Source organism: Copadichromis virginalis, linkage group LG1 (genome assembly GCF_057382275.1).
Source record: "Copadichromis virginalis isolate Kocher_CV1m ecotype Utaka linkage group LG1, C_Virginalis_male_GT1.1, whole genome shotgun sequence".
Classification (NCBI taxonomy): Eukaryota; Metazoa; Chordata; class Actinopteri; order Cichliformes; family Cichlidae; genus Copadichromis; species Copadichromis virginalis.
Window position 1 is genome coordinate 16,841,078 of NC_140618.1, and position 14,517 is coordinate 16,855,594.

The 14,517-nt window shown below is 40.3% G+C and overlaps 1 protein-coding gene across 1 annotated transcript in view; it reads left to right on the forward strand.

The window, feature by feature from the left end:
- The window catches only part of csmd1b (CUB and Sushi multiple domains 1b), a 208,127-nt gene that overhangs the window by 136,929 nt on the left and 56,681 nt on the right, over nucleotides 1-14,517 (forward strand). The window contains exons 33-41 of the mRNA XM_085452803.1: nucleotides 70-194; nucleotides 306-402; nucleotides 1,268-1,372; nucleotides 5,953-6,071; nucleotides 6,387-6,456; nucleotides 6,999-7,115; nucleotides 7,624-7,833; nucleotides 9,793-9,981; nucleotides 10,414-10,591. Coding sequence (XP_085308929.1) covers nucleotides 70-194; nucleotides 306-402; nucleotides 1,268-1,372; nucleotides 5,953-6,071; nucleotides 6,387-6,456; nucleotides 6,999-7,115; nucleotides 7,624-7,833; nucleotides 9,793-9,981; nucleotides 10,414-10,591 — 1,210 coding nt within the window. The remainder of the gene's footprint in view (nucleotides 1-69; nucleotides 195-305; nucleotides 403-1,267; nucleotides 1,373-5,952; nucleotides 6,072-6,386; nucleotides 6,457-6,998; nucleotides 7,116-7,623; nucleotides 7,834-9,792; nucleotides 9,982-10,413; nucleotides 10,592-14,517) is intronic.

Here is a 14,517-nt window from a genome sequence, read left to right on the forward strand (position 1 = left end):
CTGCCCCATCTGTTGGCATTTAGTTATAATGTTTTGCCAAGAATTGTGGATTTTATGTCTTCATTCTAGTTCCCTGCAGTGGTAATTTGACTGAACGTCGCGGGACAATACTGTCTCCTGGCTATCCTGAACCCTACCCAAACAGTCTCAATTGTCTGTGGAGGATTCATGTCAGTGAAGGGGCTGGGATTCAGGTACAGATATATATACACTTAAATATAAATGCATAGTCTACTGGATATACACTAATTTTGGAGGAAGCTGTTGGCTGTTGTGTTCATTTATTATCATTGTTGGCTATTTAGATCCAAGTAATGACATTTGCTACTGAGCACAACTGGGACTCTCTGGAGATCTACGATGGAGGAGACATGACAGCTCCCAAATTAGGGTCATTTTCTGGTAAGACAGCATGCTCACACATGCACCTAAATGCATTAAGTTATGCACAGACACACATGCAAACAATGTCCTATGATGGATGAGAGATGACAGCTTCTAAACTATGGATACACACACACACAAACACACAAGATCTATGATGAATTAGATATGGCAGCTCTTAAACTATAGATACACACACATATGGCATACACCGGAGAGCTGTGATGGATGAGTTGTAATACCAAAAATATGATATATATCTTAAATAAAGAATAAATCTTTTTAAGACACAGAATTCTTCCAATTCTAAGCAGTCAGTAAGAAGAGTGTCACCATGAGACTGAAGGTGGAGGAAAAGGAAAATAAAAAAGGGATAGAAAGAAGACAGGCAGGGATAAAGAATGATCTAACCTTTTATGATTTCCCTGCAGAGTTTCCCCTGTGACCTGCCCCAAGCACATACCTGTCACACAGCTATCACACATAAAACATGTTGCCCATAGGGCAACGCACACACCCACCCACACACAACTGACTGCGCCCTTCTAAGGAAGGCACACCGGGGAGCTACCCACTATAACCACAGTGATCTGGTGTTGACCACTGAGCAGCTTCACTGGGCATATAAGGCCGCTTCACATAAGGACACTAAAATGCTAGCTATCCATGGAGGGTGAGGGGTTGTTCACCTTCTCTGCACATAATTTCCCAGCTGGTCCTGGGATTTAAATAAGACTTATAGTCTAAGTCTTGCTGAAAAAGAGGCACCATTACGTAGAAAGGGGTTCCTTCCTGTATATCTAATATTATATTCCTCAAACTTTAATGCTTTTTCTAATCATTCACCTGGTCTATGATATCTTTATTTTTTGTGTTTTTTCAGGGACAACAGCTCCTGCTCTCCTCAACTCAACATCCAATCAGCTCCTTCTTCACTTTCAAAGTGACATCAGTGTGGTGGCAGCAGGCTTTCACCTAGAATACAAAAGTAAGGGAACACTGTTAAGATTCATACTAGGATAGCACGATGCAATGCTAGATTCATTGGCTGGAAAGAACATACTCGTTGATGCACAAGAACCAAGAATTGAATCGATTTTGGGTCTCTTCTTTCAAGAATCTACAAATGCACACAGACAACAATACAGCCAGAACTTTAACATTAAATAGCAAGAGTCAGTGACCTGAACTGGTACTGCCTGAGAGCATGCACACATACTGAGACCCACACTGGAGCACACACGCAGAATGCTCACCTGGAGGGACTTAACAGAATCAAGTAGACTTAGACACACACTCACTTGCGTGCACATACACACACAAATATGTAGATGGACAAAGGTATAGACACAGATATTAACATCATGCTTTTACACACCCGTCAGAGCATGGTTGTGCTTTTTAGTCCTTTGTAGTTGTTTTAACTTAGAATCACTTCTAGATCAATGAACATGTCCCCTTTTGTAAATATGGATGGGGGTTTCAGTGTTTGTGTGAATACGTGCATTTCTCTGTGTGTGTAGCGAGTGCACATATTTGAGCCTCCGTTGTCTGTGTTTTGCTACGCTCTGAATTCCTTGTGATGGCATGTTGATGCACACAAACTAGCAAGATTGGTCACTTTTAGGGGTGCTATATTGCTTCTGTGTGTACACACACACACATCTTGCCTAGTGTGGTAGACCGCAGCCTCTATGGATCTTGTGCTCAGAGTTGTGTGCTGCCATGATTAGTGCCTCTGTGCTGTCTTTCAGTCCAGCTTTGTCCAGCCACTGGTAGAATTTCTGGATGTCAGCCACTTCATCTATCTGCTGGTGGTACATACCGTGCAGGGGCCTGTCCTTCCATGATGGTTCCTCCTCTTCCTCCTCTTTCTTGAGTTTCTGCTGCCTGAGGAATTCACTGAGCACGGAGTCGGTTGGAGCCATCCTCCTGATGTATTCATGGACGTTGGCTGTCTCATTCTGGACTGTGGTGCTGACACTCACCAGTCCCCGGCCTCCTTCGTTCCGCTTAGCATATAGCTTCAGGGTGCTGGACTCGGGGTGAACCCCTCCATGCATGATCAGGAGCTTCCTGGTCTTGATGTCACTGGCTTCTATCGCCTTCTTTGGCCAGCTTATTACCCCAGCAGGGTACCTGATCACCAGCAGGGCGTAGGTGTTGATAGCCCGGATCTTGTTCTTACCGTTCAGCTGACTCCTCAGGACTTGCCTGACCCTCTGCAGCTACTTGGTGGTTGCAGCTATCCTAGCAGCCTCTTCATGGTTCCAATTTGCCTGTGGGATCCCCAGGTGCTTGTAACTGTCCTCTATGTCTGCAATGTTGCCTTCTGTTAGCTCGGCCGCTATGATGCCTGACAGGAGCGTCCATGTGGTACTAAGGCAGGTTATTGGTCGGTAGTTGGATGGGAGCGGTCCCTTTGGGGGTCCTTGAAGATCAGGTCTGTCTGGCCTTCGGTTAGCCATTCCGGGTGTCTCTCGTCAACTAGCAGCTGGTTCATCTGTGCTGCCAGACACTCATGGAGTGCAGTCAGCTTCTTCAGCCAGTAGGTGTGAACCATGTCAGGGCCTGGTGCTGTCCAATTCTTCATACTGGAGACCCTTTCTTGGATGTCTCCCACTGTGATGGTTACTGGACTCTGTTCAGGGAGGTTTCTGTGGTCTGCTCTTAGATCCACTAGCCACTGAGCATTGTTGTTACGGGTCGTGTCCTTCTCCCATCAGGGAGAAGTATTGCTCCGTCTCCAGCCTTGGTGATGCTGTTCTCATATTGTTCCCCTGCCACTGAGAGTACACCTTGGCTCATTCTGTGGAGAACAACTGGGTCATTCTCCTGCCTTCTATCTCTCTGTTGTACATCTTCAATCAGCTGGCCAAGGCTGTGAGTCTTTGCTTAGCAGTTTCCAAGGCTTCGGGTATGGACCTTAATCTCTGCATCTTTTCAACTTGGCTGTTAATAATGGATACACAGAGATTGTTGAGGCGTGGCTCAGGGGAGGGTAGAGAAGGAAAAGGGAGGAGTCAGACGATAAATGATAGGTAAGGTTAGAATGAAAGGCTAAGGGAAAAAAGTGAAGGACACAAATCTTCACTGTTGTCCATATTCTTATGACCATGTGTCCTTGTAGCATTTCTGTCTTCTCAAGTAATGTTTTCAAATATATGCCAAATACCAACACAGTACATGATATTTAATTTTGTTTACTGGAAAGAAATCTTTTTGTTCTTTTCATGGAACCCAGTTCCTTCCCAGAGCACCTTAAAAAATATCTTGCAGGTTTCACACTAGAGTTTTACTTATCTTAAAATGATTGTCAGCTCTTCATTATGTAGCAGACGTTTGCCTTCCAGAGAGGTTCTGTACAGGAGACCCCAACACAAAGTAGGCTTTTAACTTTTTTATTAAACAAAGTTTTCCGGAGATGAGTCAACTTACCTGTTCAAAAGGTGATCAGAATAGATGCATCAAAATTATTATTTGACCACGGTTGATACTTCGATTTGATCCTTCTTTTAAACACTATTTTTTTTAAAAACTTGCAAGACATTAAAAGACTAAACTCTTACTGATGATTTCAACTTTATGATCTTCAAATTCACAATCAAAACTCAAATGATAGAACTATTTCTGCAACAATATCTCTTATTCGCCCATCTTTCACTGCACTGTCTTCTGATTTCCCAAGAGGCAATCTCAGTAACAGAAACTTTTATCTGGAGTTCCAACAACAAACCATGAGTATTTGATTCGTTTGTTACATATTGCTAATTAGCAGGTTACTTTAAATACTTTAAATGGATGTATCTGGATGGGTAAAGTTGCTGACATCTTAGCACTCTCCCCTTTTGTCCAAATATGATCACCTCTGTGTGTGTACAACATGATGACAGTCATAGCACCTCAATCAACACCTCACAACCTTCACAAACACTGTTATGGAAGCTATCTTTTGCATATTTTCCATGTATTTACTCTGGGTTTTCTATAGGAAGAAAGATATCAAACATTCATGCGTAAAAAAATGTCAGTGTGGGAGCGTGTATAAGTGGGCAGAAAACATCTCCTGAAGACGTGAATTTTGTAATTATATTTTCATAATTTTAGGCAGACTAGAGGGTGTTTCATCTGAAGGGCAGAAAGAGGGATCTTTTTCCCTTGCCTGTCCTCACATAAACTGGAACAAAAGTATTGTAAATCCAGTCAGTTAGACTTAAATGCTGACACTGTCTAGTCGTAGTCTAGTGGCCCTAGTGGAGTGGTTTGTGGTGCTGTCAGCATTTCACAGGGCATTACTGCTCCCTCATTCCCGGGGAAAAACAGTGCGCTCGCACACAGAGAAAGATGGTCAGCCAAATGGAATACTTTCATTGATCAGTTGTCATGACAGCCCGCTGATTCTCTGCATAATAATACACTGTGTGTGTGTGTATGCGTGTGTGTAGAGTCTCCCGCAGCTTTTTCACTTTTGGTCCATCTAAAAAAAAAAAAAAGAAGTACCCTTCAGTCCTTCAAGCACTTTTTCATGTACAAGTCGCCCATGCGCACACACTCAGTGAATCTCGGCCACCTGGATGCGTGTGCATGTATGTGTGTGTATGTGTGTGTAAGCTCAGTGGGCTTGCAACGTTTTGCTGGTAGGAAGGTAGATAATGAACCAAGAAGTCCACACACACACACACACACACACACACACACACACACACACACACACACACACACACACGCACACATACAAACATTCACCCCTCTGTCTCCTCTTCTTTTGCTCTCTATCCCTCTCCCACCCCTTTGTTGCCATGGTAACCGCTCTGGGGCAGGCTCCTGCGGAAGTTTCCTCAAATGTCTGCACTGACACACACGCACACACACGCACAGATACACTCCTACCGATGCTATTTGATAAGGGCCTGCTGCTGTCAAACTTATTAAGGATGTGTTTAACCTTTATTGTGTTGGGAATACATAACCAAAAGTCATTGTGTTACCTTCACATATTTTTAAGCACGTCTCAGAAGCTGCTGTCGACATCGAAAAAGTTCAGGCTTTATCATTGTACTAGCTGTCAATTCTAAAATGAGCTTTTGTGTATGACAAAAAGACATTAGAGCTTTTGTGACTTAATCTTGTGAATTATATATCCATCAAATTAATCTCTATAATTATAAAAAGCCAACCTGCTCAGACACACTATTTTGGGGTAAACAAACAACTTATAAACTTGGGTAAACTTGTATGTTTGTTGTGATGTTGTTTTATAATCAGTTTGTTCATGTCAAGATAAAGGTCACATACAGGTGAATGAGGAAGACAGGAAAGGCTTCCTGGAGATACTGCAGTTGAAGCTTAGCAGAGAGCACAGGGAAAATAAAACGATTTTAGTTGGCCATAAGATGAACGACTATAAGGACAAACATTTGATTTTCCATGTCTGCGTAAAACTTTTAGAACTGATGACAACATCACTTTTACATTTTATTTCTGTGTGCTCAAGTCCAAAACACATGAATGGACCCAGAGAGCGAGAAGACGAAATAACAGTTTTGTTCATTTCATTGATTGTTACAGCGGTTGGACTTACCACTTGTCCAGAACCAATGATCCCAGCTAATGGAATTAAAACTGGAGACAGATATATGGTCAATGAGGTGGTGGCATTCAGTTGTGAACCTGGTTACACTCTGCAGGTAATGAACACACTCACACAAACTGACCATTAGACAAATGTTCAAAAATATTTTTACCCTGGTGTCATATAGTAGGTCATGGGTTCTCATGTATTTATTTAGGAGTATTAAAACATTAGATGCTTATTAAATATGAATTTTCCGGTTTTGAAAAATGCGATTGTTATGCCTTTGCTTCCACTTCCTTTAAAAAAAACTTTTTTTTTCTTTTTACAAAAAAAGGAAAAAGAATACAGTTACCTGGTGAAGATATATCAGCATTCCTTACACTTACATATTTTTTAACAAGTTTAACCACTGTGTGATTACTTTCAGGGTCACTCTCACATTTCCTGCATGCCCGGGACAGTGCGTCGATGGAACTACCCACCCCCTCTATGCATAGGTAACGCGCTCAAATGCAAATACACTGCACCACTGGCTAAATTGTGTTACGAGTGAGCGATTCAGTTTGGAAGAAAATATGTCCTACTGGTGTATCAAAGTGACATAAGTACTCAGGCACACTGGATATGTTTACTTGTGTGTGTGTGTATGTGTGTGTGTGTTATTTGTACCCTTTATGCAATAGTGTTGTGTAACCTTGATGTTTGCATGGAGACTTAAATAATTCAGTCCTTGGTAAAAGATCTCAGAAGCCAGTTCCAGTTAAACTCGACTTGACATGTCAGGACCAGCTTTCCAGACCTGCTTTACCTATTTCTGTAAGAGATATTTGCATCAACCCTTTTATGTCCAAAAATGTCTATAGAAAAGGATGCCATAACAAGGCTCTTACTTAAAAAGATATGTATTATTCACCACTGCGGCTGATGAATTTACAGAATTTTGTGAACAACACATCACTTGAACTTCACTGTCGAAGCATTGATCCTTAAACTACGTTGTTCAGTGTTAACAGTGTGTTTGTTTTCCCTGTGGTTTCAGCTCGTTGTGGTGGGGTGCTGACTGAAATGAGTGGTGTCATCCTTAGTCCAGGTTTCCCTGGCAACTACCCCGGCAACCTGGACTGCACCTGGCAAATCACCCTGCCAACTGGATATGGTAAGTAGTATGGATGTAAGAGCATTCCTAAAAAATAGGTGTCACTTTCAGTACATCTGCTGGCTAAGTTGTTTGTAGCACAGAATATGCAGCAGATTTATATCTATATATTTGTTTGCTATGTGCTGGTAAATACAGGAACTGGACATTTTAGGGGGACGTAGTATTTATTATTTTGTGTGTATGATATACATTTGCAAAAAGTGTAATAGATTATGTAAATAAAAAAAAGAAAACCTGGGCAATAAATGTACAGTTGTATTTTTGATGCAAGTTATTATGTACAAAAAACACAATAAAATAGTCAAAAAATATTGCAGTGAAAATAGACAAAAAATATTTCAAACCATGTAAACGTACTGCACTCGATTAGTAAACGTGCACCATGTGTGTATGCTGTGTGCACATTATGCAAGTAAAGTAAAGCTCTTCTTAGTATTGAAATAATGTACTATCAGGTCTTTTATATAGTCGTTTATAGCATGTGTCTTTATAATTTGCATTACAGGAGCTCATATTCAGTTCCAAAACTTCTCTTCAGAAGACAACCATGACTTCCTAGAAGTCAGGGCTGGTCCACAGCACAGCTCATCCCTTATTGGTCAGTTTACTGGCTCACAGCTCCCACCCCCTTTACTGAGCACTACCCACCTGACGATCATCCACTTCTACAGTGACCACTCAGAGAACCGGCCAGGATTCAAACTGACCTATCAGGGTGAGTTGATGGGTGGTTTTTCTCTTTTTAGATCTCTTTTGTTTGTTTGTTTTGGTTTGGGTTTTTTTTAGTCAATACAGTCTTTACAGATATCAGACCCTGAATTATTATTGCAGGCATCTACAGCCCCTCAAGGGTCACTATGATAACAGACCTGTGTTGAAATGAGTCCCATTGTTTAGTTTGTCCAAATTTATTCAATGCAATGATTCATAAAAATGGTCTGCTCAAATGCTCTGAATAAATTAATATCCCAAACCTAGTAGCCACAGTGCAAAGCTTTCACAACTCCAAGAAAGAAAGTATTGCTATGAGGTTTTGAGCTTTGATCCATGAATGAGTCATGCTAAAGACTTAAAAACCTCATGGCTTTCCTCTCATCATTAAAAATGATGGATTGTTAGTAAGCCCCTGTGAGAGACTGGCATCTTGTCCAGCAGGCTTTACTTGTAGCCCTAAGTGCTTCACTTCAAAGACACAAGAGATGCACTGTGGGCCTATATGCCAGCACAACTAGAACAAGGCTTATTCAATTTCAAATAAGCAAACTCAAAATCATGTGCGCATGAATGTGAGTTCCCTTTTTTCCTCCGATTTGGAAGTCCTCTAGCACTGCAGTCAGTATCACTGTTATCCCGCTGTTGTTTGTAGAGGATGCAGACAAGCCTCCTCACGTGGAGTTGCACCAGATGCTTTTTTTAACAGTTCTTTGATGAGAAGATGCAATGCAGACAGAGGTCCACAACACCACCTCCAACCTCGGTGCATGCTTTCTCAATATTACGTACACACTCTGGTTTTGTATTCAAGGGCATAACATGTTTACAGTTAAAAAGGCTTAATAGCTGCAAGCAAATTATTAAAAGCTGAGTTGGATAAGCACTCTATGCCAAAAAAATCAGTGTGAATACATACACACACATTTCAACTCAAATGTCGCTTATAAAAGCTTAAGGGAGTTCTTATTCCAGTTTTAGGTTTTGGCACGCTGACATTGCTGCACCTTTTAAGTACACTTTTGTACATAGAAAGTTTAAATGTTGCCCTGGGAATCTGCTGGAACCACATTCTTGGCTGCAGTTTCATTGCTGCGAGTAATACTCCTTCCAAGTGCACATCTTTTGGCCTTCATTTTCCACAATCACCATAGTTCTTTATTACCTCCATGAATTTCTGTGGTGTCATATCCTTTCATATTCACTCATCTCATTGTTGCTCTCTTATGAGAGATCTGCGTCTATCACATCTTTCTGTCTCTTCTGTTCTATTTCTGCAATGATCTGTTAACCTTATTAGCTTTTGTTTAGCTAGGATCAGCTGTATTATTTGTTGCATGTCCTGCTTGGACTTGAGGTCTTGCACTGTGAACATCCCGCCCCTCAAATGCATGTTAAGCCATTCTTTCCTACCTTGTACAGCCTGCTGCTACCAGCATAGACCACACCCAAGAGCATTTTGCACAATCTGCATTGTGGATGCTGTCTAGTGCAGCAGACACAATTTGTATTGACCAGGTGCTGAATGCTTGTTCTAGTGTTTTTAGGTGCTGCCTTTCTCTCTAGCCTTTTGTAACAATTGGGATTCCGATATCAGCCACCTCTGCTCTCTGTCAGCGGCACATTTAATGAAGGAGCTTGACTTGCCATGACACTCACGCAGAGTGAGAACTGCCCTAAATATACCTGTGGTACTGACATTTCCTAAGGCAAGTGCTAACATGCCGTGTATACCTTTGCCCGATAACTGTGTAGGAGGAGATCACATCTATTGATGTTGCTGCATTAGCTATTACTTGTTGTCTCTGTGGGTCAGAGATTCTTTTCAGTTTACCTCAAATCCATTACCGGTAGACAGAAAATTTTAAAAATGTAAGAAACTTGGAAAAATAAATGACTTTTTTCTTCCCCAGCTTCACATATCTCTACCTACCTCACATATATCTCTTATCTCTATCTGTAGGCTACCAACTTCAAAACTGCCATGATCCATTTCCTTTTGCAAACGGTGACATCATCAACAATGATTACAGCGCTGGGCAAGCTATAACTTTTCAGTGCTACCCTGGTTATGTTTTGATTGGACACACAGTGCTAACATGCCTGCATGGTATCAACCGGAAGTGGAACCACCCATTTCCACGATGTGAGGGTAAGAATAAGTCATAGCTTCTTGATATATTAGTATTTTGGAAAATATAAATACTTTTAAATTGGTTTTAAAAATAAAGATGTATTTAAAATGTGGAGGTCGTATAGTAGAAAGTTTATTTCATGCTGTTACACCCTTTCCAAACAAGCAGTTGCAATTTCTAATGTAGACATTTAGAAAATGAAAAATTTTTTTCTTTCACCAGTATCACAAGTTGACATTGTAAACAATTAATTAGTAAGTCACTTATGTCACTTGGAACATTTACTGGATAAATTATTTGTAAAATTATTATTCTGTCACTTCTGTCGCTTCTTGTTCCAGACTATTAATTACATTCCTCAGTGTTTGGTGTTCAGCAGTCATTCTTGACTTCAGTTTTTTAGCATTTTAGAAAAAGTGAAAATTATGTTATAATTCTGCTTTTTACAGCTCCTTGTGGCTATAATGTCACAGCTGAAAATGGGACCATCTACTCACCTCAGTACCCAAATGAATATCCAAACTCCCAAGATTGCAGCTGGCTCATCACTGTTCCCCACGGACATGGAGTTTATATAAATTTTACCTTACTGCAGACAGAACCCGTCACCGATTACATTGCTGTCTGGTAAGTCTGGGTACAGTTATGGCTTAATATTCATAAAAACACACGCAGACATATACTACACACGCAGAAATGAAGAAGTGTTATTTAATGTCTCATGCATGCAGGGATTGAATCATTGATGGGTAAGTCTTGAGTGTAGTTTCACTCTGTCTACTCTCTGCACATTAATGAGAATACACCAAAAATGTATCAACTTTTACTAAGATTATGCATTCAGTTGTCTGTCTCACACACATTCACACATTCTCCTCATATTTTAGGGCTATATATTGAATTTTATCCCTGGTATTGATCATCTTTTATTCATTTTTACTTTTCTATTTTCTCTAACGTTAATTATACATAAACTTTATCGTATATGTTCATATGCAGAGACCATACACTATAACCTAGATAATAAAGTACATACGCACACATACACTGTGCTATGTAATGCATACGCAGACTCTTCAGCAGTAATAATAGGATTCAGTGTGGAGGTAAGTGTAATACGGGGTGTATGAGAGCAATGCATTTACAATGGGACCACTGACCAATTCAATCTAACTCAGTACCAAGGCCATACGCAGACTCAGAGAGGGCTCGGGAACTCTGGAAGTAATCATGAGATTCAGTTGGGAGTGGGAAATGTAATGAAAAGAGTGGCAGAGCTGGGTTCACAAATCTAACAAGACTCAGCTGGATCTGAAGCGCCTGGGTCAAGAGAAAATTTCACCTAATATGCATTAATTTTCCTGAATAATAACAGTAGATTTAAACAGTAGATTTATGAGGAAGGAAATTAAGATCCAGCAGATTTTGGTTTTAGCTATACTTGGTGCTTAGGTGAGGTCAGGCTTTACATTTCAGGCTCTAGAGTCAAGCTCTAGGGAGCAAGCATCAGAAATGTAGGCGGTGGGAAAGTAATACATTTACAGTGGGTGACTACTCGCTTTCAATCTCGCCAGCTAAAAGAACCATGGATTCTGCTATGGAGAGGCGTTATGTTGAATTATTTTGCAGTTGCAAATTGATTTCAGTGATTTATGTGTTTTTGGCACATTTCACAGGGAACAAAATTATAAAATCACATTCATAGATTGTAGGGAACCAAAAGAACTCGGTTATTTGAGATTAGTTCACACATAATAGCTCAATGTAGCTATATCTCAGACACATGAATATATTTGGAAGTGACCTGGGGCTGACACTGAGGAGCACAGTGCTTTTCTCATACCCAGTGGGATGCTATCTACCTTCCAGGGTCTTAGACAGCTTAAGAGCACCTAATCCAAAGGTCTACTGCATTATATGCATGTAAATAGAGTCTACTGGCATTAATACTTATCACTTCAAACATCCTCTTATAAAAATGTTTCTTCCTTAATATTCTTTTTGACTTTTCGACTTACCCAGACAAAACCGAATATGCTTTTCATGTGGAAAATTGAAGCGATTTAACAGGAACAGTGGGTTTTACAGTGAATTACCAGACTACATTAAATTTACTATATGAACTCAGGCCTGCTGAATTTTTTTCTTTAATGATGGAGTTTGTATTTGAAATACTTTTAATTATATGCATCAGCGGTGAACTGTTAATAAAACAGGATAACTGACGTTATCTAATTGAACTCATAAGAGCATAAGATCGCAGCCACAGGTTTTATAATGATTTGGGACTACTTGGATGCTCTAATTCAGTCGGATAGAAAGTGGAATAAGACGATGTTTGTGCTGCTGAAAACGGGTCACACTAAATATGAAAAAACAACCTTGCTCTCAGTTTAAAAGAAATTACTGTACTGAAAAGGAAAGGGCTTTCAAAAAATGTCCTTTTTTACGTAGTAAATAGTACAGTATAAATGCTAATGAAATGGCCAAAATTGGACTTGGGAGTGGTGCATTCACAGAACCTTTCTTTGATTCAGACTGAGCAACAAATTGCTGCCGTTAGTAGAAGCTCACAATCACCAGTTGCATTTATAGTTAAGTCAGAGATCTACCTGTTACGCACGAAAACCCCCAGAATGCACTTGCACTGATGTGATCGTTAATTACTACTGGCTGCTCTTTGCAGTCACGCTGATTTCCTTTTCCCCTGTTTTGGCCTGTCATTACTCAAACTTGTTACAAATGTCTTTTGAATGCTCTTTATCTTGGTGTGTTTGCATCATATCGCAGTGATCCGTGTTTGCTGGTTTCTGTCCTGTACACCCCTGGGGTTTATGTGACAGCAGCTGCATCCAGATGTCAGGGACTAAAGCCAAACAGCCTCTGTGGTCTTCCACTTGTTGTGTTTGGCTGTATGCCAAATACCACTGCTAACAGTGGGCATCAGATCTAACATCAGAGCAACACAGTACAGTAGTTAATGGTGCTGGACACTCAATAAAAAAAGCAGTATTTCTTTATATACTTTAAACAAAATAATACTGGCAATATTTTATGCATTTTAGATGCTTTGTGTCACATTCAATATATCCCTGTGGTGGATGAGAATGAAATTTAGAATAATGTCGGTAAATAATTCAGATTTTATTCTCAGCTCAGAATAATAATTATACATTATCAGCATTCAATCAATATCAATGCAATATTTTGATATGCTCGGGGGGGAAAGTGGATTCTGAAATGTTATAACGTCTGAAATGTTATAAACTGAAATGATATCTAGAAAGATTAAGATAATAACCTGGCTTCAGAATGTAATCATCATTTTGCACCTGGAATCTCCAGATATCCTAAACTGTAAAATGCCCTCACCACAAAACAGCTCCTTTCCAAACTGCCCTTTGAAAGTATTCTGAAGATCAGGGTGTGGCTGCTGGGCTGGAGTCAGCATGCAACATCTGCTTTAACATCAGTCTGGATTCTTGGCCTAGCTTTGCATTAGCATGTTGTCTTTGCACACGCTTGCAAAGAGCAGACGTTCTGTTAGAAGGGGGTCGTTTCAGTCCTGGATGCACATTCCACTTTACAACAAAAACAACTTTTGAGGTTTTTCTGTTTTCTTTTCTATCTACCTGGCGTGCAGATAACTGAGGAACCATTGTAACGCAAGTGTCGACATGACTGTAACTGTAATGTAATTACAGAATTTAGTATGGTAACATCTTACAGTACTTACTACTAGGGCTGGGCCATATTATACCGTTCACGGTAATACCGGTATAATGTTAGGCAACGATAGGAAAATGAAATATCGCGATAGAATGGGAGTAAAACGCGCGTGCGCAGTGCCTTTGTTTTCATACGCACATGGCCGATTGTTGAGTGAAACAGATGAACCAGAATTGGTTTGTAAAAATGGTGCAACTTCCGTGATGTGGAACTGGTTTGGTGTTTGTCCATCAGATACACAACAAAGCACATTTTTTTGCAGAACATGCAAGCGGCCGTTGTTATTGTCATATTTGTCGGACTAAGATGCTCTTAAATCTGGGAGTAATCTGGGTCCTAAACTCCGTATGCTTCAGGTCAAACAACACTGCAGCATCACTTAGAGTTAAAAACTGTCTAAATTCTTTCATCTTTAATAAAACGATCAGCATTGCTGCTTTACCAGGTGTAACTATGAAGTTTAACTTCCAGGCATCCATGAAAACAAAAGTTATTACATTTAACGGAGTTAGAAGTTAGCAGGAAGCTAGCGGAAGTTAGCTCGCTAGTTTCGCTAGTTACCTAAGCATGATATTGCATGTTCTGACTGAGAGATTTCTGAAAAAAATCAAACGTACAGCTCTGCTATCACTTCCAACATAAATGAAGACGGGAAACTAAACAGCAGTGACGTTTGTAGGGTTACTGAAGTTGGGCTAGCTGGTATATAATGATGTGCTACGTGATCGCTAGCGACACAGCTATGTTAGCATAACATAAACAGTGAAGCTGGAGGACGAACACTAACACTTTTCCACTTATAAAAGTTAACGTGAAGGTTCTTC